The 12764-nt window shown below is 50.2% G+C and overlaps 1 protein-coding gene across 1 annotated transcript; it reads left to right on the top strand.

Annotated features, from left to right (window-relative positions):
• The first annotated feature begins 4525 nt into the window (after nt 1-4525).
• Nucleotides 4526-8785, top strand: LOC122170243 (glycine-rich cell wall structural protein 1.8-like). The gene is made up of 2 exons (XM_042836938.1): nt 4526-4768; nt 8162-8785. Exons 1-2 carry the CDS (start codon nt 4526-4528, stop codon nt 8783-8785), a joined length of 867 nt encoding a protein of 288 aa, XP_042692872.1.
• The last annotated feature ends 3979 nt before the right edge of the window (nt 8786-12764 follow it).

Consider the following 12764-nt stretch of genomic DNA (forward strand, 5'->3'; position numbering starts at 1 on the left):
GGAGGTGGTTCTGGCCACCAAAGCCAGGGACCCATCTGCATTGGAGGTGGAAGTGGTGGTGGTTCCAGCCACCAGGGCCAAGGACCCATCTACATTGGAGGTGGGGGTGGAGGTGGTTCTAGTCACCAAAGCCAGGGTCCCATCTGCATTGGAGGAGGAGGAGGAGGTGGAGGAGGTTCTGGACACCAGAGCCAAGGACCCATCTGCATTGGTGGAGGTGGAGGAGGAGGAGGAGGAGGTGGTTCCGGCTACCAGGGCCAAGGTCCCATCTGCATTGGAGGAGGAGGAGGTGGTGGAGGAGGTGGGGGTGGTTCTGGTCATCAGGGCCAAGGATCCATCTGCGTTATTGGAGGAGGCTCTGGTGGAGGTGGTTCGTCTGGCTCTGGAGGCATGTCCATACAACAGCAGACTCAGCCTATCTCCTGGCCACCACAGACTAAACACAAGTAGAAGCTTTAGAAGAGAATCTTGTAACAGGAAAGCCCAGGATGCAAACATTATTACATTTCTTACTCTGGTAAATAAAAGAATACTTGCATGATTTCCTTTCTCCTCTTCCTTGGAATTTTTCTCTTCATCTCTCCAGCCAACCAGAACCTCCAGTGGTGTGTGTCACCAACTTGCAGCCACATGTGAGGTTACATCATGTCTATTTTCTGCCTCAATTTTCTAGTGTTTGCACAAGGCAATAAAACTGCAGCTCTAGAGAACTTCAGTGTCTGAGTGCTTGCGTTCTGTTTACACCACACATTTTCTTTATTTCACTCACCAAGATTTCTTTCTGAGGTTATGCTGTTTTAATAAAAAACTCCAGAGCACAAATGCATTGCAAACCCACTGTAGAAGAGAGGTAGGATTCCCTAAATATTTTAGGTCATCTTTAAATATCAGTTGCTACACACGATCCTGACTTTTGCCTATCAGATATAGTACCCCAAAGTTGAACATTGGAAGAAGTCTCCTTCACCTAGGTACCACACGATGCCCAAGGAAGGTGTAGATATGAGAGGGAAAATGCAAAAGCTCTTCACACTTTAGTTCAAAGAATTACAGGGTACCTTCACAAGTGTGAGGCTGAGCCCCTTGAATGATGAAGGAGTTCTTGCTGCTCACGGCTGCACTAAGAGACACGAGGTCTGTTAAACCTTGGCTCCAGCTCTGAGCTCCTGGAGCATCCAGCATCAGGGACAGGATAGCAGACAGCCCCTTCCAGTGCTGAGATGCCAAGCCTGGAATAACTGGGGAGCTCCTCACTCACACAGGGATAAAACACTGCTTCAGGTATGAGTCTTCAGAGGGAGTTTCCCTATGGGAAGTGATTCCTTTGATGTGGTACGTTCTGTCAATTAACAGCTGCAATGCGGAATGTAAAATAAACAGTAATATTTAATTCTTCTGGCAGACAACCTTGGCCGCTCCACTCTCCATTTTATTACTGCTTCAAACAGGCTGGCTAACTAATTTTTAAAAGAAAAGTAGTCTTTGAGAGTAAATACCGAAGAGAGAGAAATTCTGGGGGAACTGAGACGACCCACTGGGTGGGAATGAAGAGGTACCCGTGCTGCTGCTTCCAGTTTCAGCCCTGTTGCAGTGGTGTGGCCTCCCCCACCCAACTCAACCCCTTGCAACTGATGGCTGTGGATGCATCCCAAGCCCACCACATCCAGGCGATCCAGCCAGGACAGTGCCCAGGGAATCACCAAGCACCAAGTGGGACACAAGGACCCTGCCAAGCTGCACCAAGCAGCATGCAGGAATGGATCCAGAACTGGCCAGTGGCTGGGGCCTCTACCCTTTACCTCCAGCACTCGGGTTCTATGCTGGAGCAGGTATCACCCCTAATTCCAAGAGGCAGCGTAAATCCTACCTGACCTCTGTGCTGCCCATAGCGGGACATGCAAAAAAATGATCCATGCTAGATTGGCACGGTGAGGTGTCCAAGCATGTGGGCATCTCCTACTCCCCTCTGCCATCCCAGCAACAGCACTCCCAACTACTGCAGCTCTATCCTTTCTTCCAGATATCTCCATTGCAGTGATGAGTTGACAGTTCAAGTAGTTGATCCTAATGGTCTTTTGCAACCATAATGGTTCAATGATTCAATGATTGAATGGTTCAGTGCTTCAAGGATTCAATGATTCTGTGATTCTGTGATTGTAATGAATAATAAACACAAGTCCTCACACCATCCCAGCAGCATCCCCTAGCTCACGTGCAGGGCACTGGAGCCCCGCAGCTCCTACCTTCAAACACAACCATGGGAGCAGAGCTCACATGAGATCCGCACCCAGACTTTGAGTAGCCTAGGAAGTGATGCAAGGGAAAAGCATTGATCTGATTCGATGAGTCAAGAGGACAACTGGCCTGAAGGAGCACAATCTGTTCATAAATAAACCCATCATCATTCCTCTGGATGCCTCACAACCCACTTAGCAAAACTAGAAGCAGTATAAAAGTTGCTTGGTTCCGTAGCGCATCATTCGCTCAGCATTGCGCCGTTGAACGTGTCATCAGAACCGAGAAGGGTAAGTCCGTTTCTGCGTATGGGAGCAATTCTTCTGATTTTTGTGCTTGCAAAACAGAAATGCCTTGGTGGAGCACACCAGATGGGTGGTGGCTTGAAGCTTAGGGGTGTTGTTTTGGTAAATGTAAATGTCTTGCGGATATTAGCTGAAGAAGGATCACTATATGATACTGGAAATCGTAAGGACTGAGATCCAGAGGGAAGATTTATGGAATAAAAGACTCTAAATTCAGGAGATTATGTTGACTGTCTTCAGTAGTGTTGTGCAGTCTTGATAGTAAAGGCATTATATGTGGTTGGAATAAATAGAAGACAATTATCTGTAAGGAAATTCAGTGAATTCTGGGAACTATACTTTCAGTGGAACAATAGCTGTATTGTCTGAGATCATTTTGATAGCAGTGTCTTTTTATCAGTAACAAATATGTGATTTCCTGCAGGACCGCTGCTCAGAGATGTGTTCCCGACAGAGCTCCGGAGGCTGCCACGAGTCATCCTCCCAGTCTGGGGGATGCTGCAGTGGGGGCAGCTCCTCCAGCTACCAGGCACAGGGCTCCTCCTGCTGCGGGAGCTCCTCAGGATACAGCATAGGAGGAGGATACAGTGGTGGCAGTGGGGGATCAGGCCAGAAGATCATCATTAGCTCAGGAGGAGGAGGAGGAGGAGGAGGTTCCTCTGGATGCTGTGGTGGGGGATCTAGCAGTGGTGGGTCTTCAGGTGGCAAGATCATAATTTCAGGAGGTGGGAGCAGTGGGGGATCCTCTGGCTGCTGCAGTGGGGGCTCCTCAAGCTATGGCACAGGAGGAGGATACAGCAGTGGTGGTTACTCGGGATCCAAGAGTATCATTGGAGGCGGAGGGAGCAGTGGAGGATCCTCTGGATGCTGCAGTGGAGGATCCTCAGGCTATGGCACGGGAGGAGGATACAGCAGTGGTGGTTACTCGGGATCCAAGAGCATCATTGGAGGAGGTGGAAGCAGTGGTGGATCCTCTGGATGCTGTGGTGGAGGGTCCAGCAGTGGTGGGTCTTCAGGTGGCAAGATCATAATTTCAGGAGGTGGCAGCAGTGGGGGATCCTCTGGATGCTGCAGTGGAGGCTCCTCAAGCTATGGCACAGGAGGAGGATACAGCAGTGGTGGTTACTCGGGATCCAAGAGCATCATTGGAGGAGGTGGAAGCAGTGGTGGATCCTCTGGATGCTGTGGTGGAGGGTCCAGCAGTGGTGGGTCTTCAGGCGGCAAGATCATAATTTCAGGAGGAGGGAGCAGTGGAGGATCCTCTGGCTGCTGCAGTGGGGGCTCCTCAAGCTACGGCACAGGAGGAGGATACAGCAGTGGTGGTTACTCGGGATCCAAGAGTATCATTGGAGGCGGAGGGAGCAGTGGAGGATCCTCTGGATGCTGTGGTGGAGGGTCCAGCAGTGGTGGGTCTTCAGGTGGCAAGATCATAATTTCAGGAGGTGGCAGCAGTGGGGGATCCTCTGGCTGCTGCAGTGGAGGATCCTCAGGCTATGGCACGGGAGGAGGATACAGCAGTGGTGGTTACTCAGGATCCAAAAGTATCATTGGAGGAGGTGGAAGCAGTGGAGGATCCTCTGGATGCTGTGGTGGAGGATCCAGCAGTGGTGGATCTTCCGGAGGCAAGATCATAATTTCAGGAGGTGGGAGCAGTGGGGGATCCTCTGGCTGCTGCAGTGGGGGCTCCTCAAGCTATGGCACAGGAGGAGGATACAGCAGTGGTGGTTACTCGGGATCCAAAAGTATCATTGGAGGCGGAGGGAGCAGTGGAGGATCCTCTGGATGCTGTGGTGGGGGCTCCTCAAGCTATGGCACAGGAGGAGGATACAGCAGTGGTGGTTACTCAGGATCCAAGAGTATCATTGGAGGAGGTGGCAGCAGTGGTGGATCCTCTGGATGCTGTGGTGGGGGATCCAGCAGTGGTGGGTCTTCAAGTGGCAAGATCATAATTTCAGGAGGAGGGAGCAGTGGTGGATCCTCAGGCTATGGTGTGGGAGGAGGATACAGCAGTGGTGGTTACTCAGGATCCAAGAGTATTATTGGAGGTGGAGGGAGCAGTGGAGGATCCTCTGGATGCTGCAGTGGAGGATCCTCAGGCTATGGCACGGGAGGAGGATACAGCAGTGGTGGTTACTCGGGATCCAAGACCATCTCTGGAGGAGGTGGGAGCAGTGGAGGATCCTCTGGATGCTGTGGTGGGGGATCCAGCAGTGGTGGATCTTCCGGAGGCAAGATCATAATTTCAGGAGGTGGCAGCAGTGGAGGAGCTTCTGGATGCTGTGGTGGGAGTTCCGGTGGGGGCAGTGGCGGTTCCTCAGGCCACACCATCATCATCGGCTCTGGAGGAGGCAGTGGTGGGTACGGCCAGTCCTCGCAGCAGAAATGCCCCATTGTCATTCCTCACATTGAGAGCCACCAGACCAAGCAGGCCTGCTACTTCCCCGGCCAGCAGAAGTGAACGCCCCCGGCAGCCCAGCATTCAGCAATAACAGCCCTGCCTTTTTCTGCTACCTTGTCCTCCTGCCTCTCCATATGACCACGTTTCTTCTTGTCCATTGATCCTGCATCCCCACGTTGAGAACTCCCTAATGACTTTTCTCATCCTCCAATGTGAAGTGCAATAAAAAACACTGTGTTCAGAAAGAATTGGTTTTGCAGCGCTGCTTTTATTCTTTCTCCTTTTACTTTTATTGTATATACTTTCATTCAGTGAATAATCTCCTGAATGCATTCTGCTGAGAAACCTTCAGCCTTCAGTGCTGCAGCTTATGGGTATTAACAGGTCTTGCTTAGGAGAGCCATTGTTGCATGAGCAAATGGTCTGTGTCCCTCATTAATATCCACATAAGCTGCACTTGGTGAATAGCTCCACTTATTTCCCCTTCCCACATGAGGAAGCAAAGCACTGGGTTTCCTGAAAGGATTTCAGTGCAGATAACAGTAAACCAGTTGAAGCAGAACCAGGCCAGCAGAAGTGAACGCCCCTGGCAGCCCAGCACTCAGCAATAACAGCCCTGCCTTTTTCTGCTGCCTTGTCCCATTTCCCATGTTTGTCTTCTTCCCCACCACATGTCCTCTTCTCAACCCTTGATGCTCCGTTGCTATGCCATGAACTCCAGGCTTAACAAACTCCTGCCCCATGCTGTTTTTGTGAATTCTTTGCTCAAATTCTGCTGTATTTTCAATAAGCATGTATAGCACCTAATAAAAATCATGACATCGCAAAGTAGACTTATTTTTGAGTTTACTTTTTCTTGCTTTCTCACACAGCGTCTCATTATCTTGGTAGTAGGAAATATATCTGGTAAGTTAATTGAGTCCTCCATTGAGAAGTTCAGCATTGCATTGTCACAGCCCTAAAGCCAATGCACCGTAGAGTCCAGGAGGCTGTTGCACCATTCTTTTCCTCTGGGCTCCAAAGTAGATCAACAACATGTCCTAAAGCATCAAACACCCACAGCTTCCATTGTCCGCTTGACTCCTGCTTTAATGTTTCCCTTTCACTGTCACCCCAGCTCATGGCTTTGATTCCTCTGGGGCAGCAGCACCCAATGTTTATGCCTGTGGAGCAACACAGAGCTTTGGATGGTGCAGCTGAGGCTGTTGGATTCCAACCTGAAGCAGTGGAAGTCCAAATTAGCAATTATTGCTGCCCAGAGTGGCCCAATGCCATACCAATGTCCATGTCCTTGTGGTACACCTTCCCACCTAGCTTTGCAAAACTTAGAACAGCTCTGCCCGGAAGAAAGCCTCCCACGCTGCATTGGATGAATGATCCCTGGGCCAGCAGAAGGAAATAAAGCCAGCAGCACGGCCCTTAGGCTGTGAAAGCATGGCACACCATGCCTCCAGGCCTTAATTCCTCCTTGTCCGTGTTTGGAAACCTGCTTTGAAATGAAATGCTGAGGGCAGCAGCACCACCTCTTTGTGCTGCTCGCGTGTCCAGTAAATGTGGCCTATTGCCAAAGCTGGGACTCCCTGCCCCTCTGGGGAAACTGCTCAGAGTTGAACAGGTCTGGTCCAGCACCACGAGCTGAGCTGAGCACGGAGACTTTTATGTGGACATCATGCAAGGCAGTGGGACCAGCACAGCCACTGCATATCCCCAGCACATCCCATCAGATCCTGGGTCCGTGGTCTTCCCAAGGGCACAGCACAGGTAGATGCAGAAGGAGGACAGCTGGTGGATGTCTCCTACATGCCAGGAATAATCCAGCCACAGTGGGTTTAGATGTTTGGTCATTTAAACCTCTGCAGTTATCTCCAGGATCCTTAACCTTTCCCCGTCGCATCCTCACAAATCACCCAAGCTGGCTGCTTTACTCTGATTCAAATGTCTCTCTGGAGCCATCAGTGAAAGGATGGAGAGATCAGGTGCTGTGTGCAGCCCTGGGCTGCATCCTCTCCGTCCTGGGTACCTGCTGACCCCATCTGCCCTTGCAGTGACATCTGTGTTGCAAATGGTGTCGTGCTGCTGAACCACATCTTTCTGCTCTTTCTCCACTCACTGCCACCCTCTGTCCTGCATGCACCAATCTTCATGCTTAGCATCTCTTACACCCACACTCCCACCCACCTCCCCCAGCAGATCTGCCTCGCAGTGGTCCTTGTTCGGGGCAGGAGGACAGGAATAAAGTAATTAGGCAGAAAAATGGGGTTATTAAGCAGCAGTAGCAATTACTGCCTCGTGCAGGACAGTGGGGAGATATTGATCAGTTGTCATGAGTCAAAGCAAACATTGAGATCAGTGTTTGATTGGTAAATAAATCCTTGCCATTCCTCTGCGTGTCTCACTTCCCATCTATGCTGAACACCTTATAAAAGTTCCCGTGTCTTAAAGCTCTTCATTCAGTCAACTTTAACCTTCTAAATGTGTTTCCGATGGCTGAGGAGGGTAAGTCTGCTTTTTCTGCAGCTTTATGATGGCACATTCATGGGAGCTGGATGGCTTCATTTGGGATCTTGGGGTGTATCTGCAACAGTACCCCACTGCCTGAGCATCCTTAGCACCGTTCTGGTGCTTCTAGCTATGGTGCATTCATTACTGCACTCCCATTTTGCTGCTGGGAGGAGAGGTGAAATCAAACCACTGGGAGCCACAAGCAGGCTGAACACCCAGCTAAGGCTGTGGTGGGCTCGGCACATTGGGACCGGCAGAGCCATCAATGCTTTCAACATGTTTATAAGGTGCGGGACATCTCTTTGATATGATTTAATGACAAGTCTGTGTTGTCCTTCGTGGTGGTTACGCACCTCTCACGGCTGTGCCGCTTATCTAAAGCCCATTGGGAATGCAGTGGATACAACAATGCAGCCAGCAATGTCGCCTTGCTTGGAAATCCTGATACACCGCTTTTGCAACACTTTAAAAGCAGAATCAGGGATAATCCGTGCTATCTTTACAGCTCAGCCTGAGGATTGAGAGGGCGAAACTGCAGCAGTTCCGAGGTGTTCAATTAGTTCAGCTTTTGATTCTCCCAAAATGCAGCCTAGAGATAGGAAACAGAAAATGTCCCAGTAAATGTTCACCTATTTGAAGAAGAGCAGAGCGTTGCCATGGGACACTGCCGTGGTGTAAAAATGAAGCAATAACGGGTGTTGTTTTCTTTTTCCTCTTTCAGATCTTTCAATTTTTACGAGGGAGATGCTCCCGCCGGAACAGGGGTTACAGCAATGGCATCTCCTCACACTACGGGGGCACTTCGAGCCTGCAGGGACGTGGCTCCATCTACTGCAGCGGAGAGGGCTCCATCATCTACAGCCGGGGAGCTGCACCCACGTCCTTCCCCTATAGCATCACAGCGGGGTGCACGCCCAGCAGCGATGGGGTTGTTGAAATATCTGGGGGTGATAGTGAAGGGGCACGTGGATGGAGCACAACAGGAGGGACAGTCCCAACCTACAGCCCCCGGGGGGCAGTGGGATATGGCACTGAGGACACGGGATGGGGTACAGTGAGTGGTTCAGCAGGCGGCGGAGGATCGGGATGCTACGGTGGGAAATTGGGTGTTGGGAGAGGTTCTGGCTATGGGTACGATGCATCGCAGAGGCAAAAGGCTGTAAGCACAAGTGCTGGACAGGGGATGTATGGTGGAGCATCAGGTTATGGCACCGGGGGAGAGCTCAGCTCTGGAGGTGCTGGGATGGCACAGGTTATGCAGCAGAAGTGCCCCGTGGTCATTCCCGACATTGAGCCCCAACAGATCAAACAGAGCTGCCAGTGGCCCCCCAGCCAGAAGAAATGAAGGACGCTGCAGATCTCACTCTGTGCTCCAGATGTACCACGCTGTGACTTCTGCCATGGACCAGGAGCTCTGCATTCCTCCCATCAGGCTGTTCTTCCAGCATCGGGAAGGGCATCTGTGCTTCAGTGAGAGGAAAAAATCCCTTCCACCCTCTCCTTTTTCTCATAGGCTGGGAAAAGATTCCTTCCTTCTTCCCATTTTTCTCTTGGGTTGGGAAATCAAACCTCAAGCTCTATAGGAACATCAGCATCAGGATAATTTGCTTCATTCTTTCCTCCTTCATTTGGCATATCTACAAGACACCCAAAGAGATCACTTCAAGATGGGCAACAGAAAATTGATTTTCCTATTGAAACGATATGTACTTTACAACTAAATTAATTAAATAAGACATTGATTTTAACACAATTAAGATACACTGTTTACAACAGCAGGAAAAGCTGCTTCCTGGCTATGGCAGACATCAGAGCCCCTCGTGCTGCTCCCACATTCCCAATGGGGCCCTTCAGAACTGCACGCAGCCCGGCCCCTACGAGCAGAGCTGCAGAATGCCCAGGTGATTTCCCCATGATTATTATTTACTACGTGACCTTGAGAATGCAGCTCTGTTTACTGGGACCGATTTCACGGCCGGCCCCCATCCGGCAGATTGCAGGAGATGGCGCAAGCTGAGCACGTAGACATGTGCTTGCACCAACAGTGTGAGGCAACTCCAGCGAGCTGGTTTTGTTGCTCGCAGCAACCTGCTTCATGGCACTGTGCGATAGGATCAGGCCCTAATTTAGGAGGAGGGAGAGGATGGTTCCTCTGTGCTGAGCTGACAGTTCAGAGCAGAGGTGCTCAAGTACCAGTGATGGTGTTGGCCAAATATTTAGAGCTCCAGGATGGCTCTCTACAAATATTTGTAATGGAACAAAAAGCACCCATAGCTCTGCGCCTGCTCAAAGGGAGAGAAAAGGACACACAGCTCCACTGTAAAATATGTTTTGCCATTTCTGTTTTCAACCACCTGGGAGGATTCTGGCTCTTCCAGCTCCACGAACACCCATAAAACTTCCCCTGATGTTCCTTCCAATACTGGAATAGAGTGTATAAACAGGAGGGGGAACGGCTGCTTACGGGAGTGGATAGTGATAGGACAAGGGGGAAGTCTTAATGGAGACAGGGGAGGTTTAGGTTGGATATTAGGAGGAAGTTTTTCACACAGAAGGTATTGAAGCACTGGAACAGGTTGCTCAAGGAGGTTGTGGATGCCCCATCTCTGCAGGCATTCAGAGCCAGGCTGGATGTGGCTCTGGGCAGCCTGGTCTGCTGGTTTGTGACCCTGCACACAGCAGGGGGTTGGAACTGATGGTCACTGTGGTCCTTTTCAACCCAGGCCATCCTATGATTAAATGATTCTATTTTTCCTTCAGCAGTGCAGCTCCCAGCCCCACGCTCAGTGTCACAATGGGCGCCTGCACACAGCCAAGTGTTGTAAGATGGAGAGCTGCGGTGCCGGGAGCGTTACTCAAGATTTTGTCACCCGCCATAATAAGTTCCATTCTAAAATTAGACAGCGTTATCATTTATTGGCATCTACTCGTATTTCTCAAATCCAACACTTCATTATTGGTTCCTCTTATTCTCCCTGCTTCGTCCGCTGGGGTCAGAGGGAGCAGAGCACTCAGAAAGCTCCAACAACTTCCAAAACCTAATGAAGTCCACAGCATCCACAGACATCTATTCAACATACTGGCCTAAAACCACTCCAAAATCTCACACACCTCAAAAAAAAAAAAAAAAAAAAGAAAAACACTTGAAAAGTCCACTTCTAATTCCCTGCCCCACTTTCTGGTTCATTGAGGCTCCTCTCAAAAAGTACTGCACAAGCTTAGGTGATAAATGAGCTGGAACTTAATACTAAACGAACCCAGCAGAGGAGGATGCTCTTGTGTCCGTGTTGCCAGGGCTGTGTCCTTCTGCTGTTCTTTGCACTCCAGCAAATGGGGCTTCTCCCTCCACGTCTGGAGAGATGCAAAGTTGTGCAGCTGGTGCACTCTCTCACACCTGCATATTTCCTCCTGCTCACCGTTCATGCAGGGAGGAATCATTCACTTCTCATGGCTGCAGCTCTGCGATAGCATCCCCACGCGTGTTGCTGCTTGCAAACGCCATAGTCACTATGCTTCTGTTTGTAAGTAGGCAAGATGAACCAGCAACAGGAGTCTGGCTGCTGGATAAAAGTCCCACCCAATGCCTCTGGATAGAAACTAAAGGAATGGCTTTGGAGATAGTGAGTGGGAGCTAATCCTGAGGTTCCATCAATCTCAGACCACCAAAACCTCACGATTGCAGAGGGAGCCGAGATGCAAAACAAGTAAAAGCACTGAATGCTGCTGTAACAGCACAGCATGGTCAGGAAAAGGAGAGATCAGGGCTGCTGCAGCTCAGCCCTGGGCCAGGAGCTGAGTAAGTGGTGGTGAAATGCAAAGCTGTGGTTGCACATGGGGATTGCAGGGCCCGGTGAGCAGCCAGGGTTGCAACAGCCACTGCTTTGCACCCAGAGCACCGGGGAAGAGTGGGGTGAGCTGGGTGGCAGGCCCTGACCTCAGCGCCTTGCTCACAGCTTGCTCACACCTGGGGTTTGCTCAATCAGCGGCTGTCGGTGCGCGTTTCCCATCACGGACAACGGCCACTGCAGGCAAAGATGTCAGGGGAAAAAATCAAGAAGTATAAAAACAGATATTTTAAAAGAGCAATTCTGTTTGGTGCTTGCCAGCGTTGGCCAGGAAAAAAACATAGGCAATGGATATTAGTGGTCAATACCAGTGAATGGCTGTAAAAATCAGGCACAAACAGAAGGAAGATGAGTAGAAGAACCATGCTGCATGCAGACATTATTCACAGATTTAAGCCAAGGCTTCCTGAAGCAGTCAGCCTCCTCCCTGGCTTTGCCAAGGCACTTTGCAGCTCTCAGTATGCCCAATGCCCCCGCTTTGTTATCCTCCTTTGATTGCTGTAGGAAATGATGCATGCAGACAGAGGGGGACAAGAGTGGTACTGCAGAGCCACACTGCTGGCTGGCAGCTCCGGATGTCTGATGGATGAGAGCACCTGGAGGATGCTAACAGGGGATGTGTGGTGAAGACTTTGTTTCTAACAGAGTGCCTCATTTCTGGCACTGGAGGAAGACCCCCACCCTGCACCGTCACCTCTCCTCCTCCTCAGGCTTTGGGTGAGAGGTTTCAGCAAGGCAGAAACCCAAAATCTGCCACCTTTGCCATCCGTTTTGCAATAGAAAACTCATCCTGGCATGACAGTGAGACAGCCAAGCCACCCACACGGTTTTCACTCTTCGTGCATTACAACCCGCGTGGGGCAGGGTGGCAATTAAAGCTGTGTAACACAAGGAAGACAATCTACCATATGACAAGTCAATCAAAGGAACCGGGTTGAATAAGCTTTTGAAGGTGTGGGTAATTAAGGTGGGGCTGTTTTGTAAATACGTTGGTCATTTTCCCCAGGGGTTTTCAGGAAGAGAGCGAGGAACCGTATAAAAGTTCCCAAATGGGAGAGGAGCTCATTCACTCGGATCCGTTCCCTCTGCGCAACCTTTCCAGACAAGGTGAGTGTTTGCTGCGTGGCCAACATTGCATTGCCAGGGAAATGTGCAGAATGAAGCTGTGCTGTGCTCTTATAGGAATGGCTCCTTCTGCAGGTGCTGAGATTATGGAGATTCTGTTTCACGGGCAGAAGCAATTCTGCTCCATCACAGCTCTCTATCTGCCTCTGCTAGGAAGCAGAATTTGTTGCCAGGACAGAGTTGCTTCAGGTTTCTAGTTATCAAAGGATGGGCTGGAAATAAAAGGAATAAAGCAGGGGATGTGGGAATGAATGAGTGATGGGGCTTTAATCGCATTAATGAGCCTGATTCCTTCAGTAAGCCGCTTTAGAAAATGTAAATGTTTGTGGGTTGTAAGTATTAAGCTCTCCCTGA

This window comes from Centrocercus urophasianus, unplaced genomic scaffold (genome assembly GCF_019232065.1).
Source record: "Centrocercus urophasianus isolate 14NV4802_14NV808 unplaced genomic scaffold, USGS_Curo_1.0 seq_65, whole genome shotgun sequence".
Taxonomy (NCBI): Eukaryota; Metazoa; Chordata; class Aves; order Galliformes; family Phasianidae; genus Centrocercus; species Centrocercus urophasianus.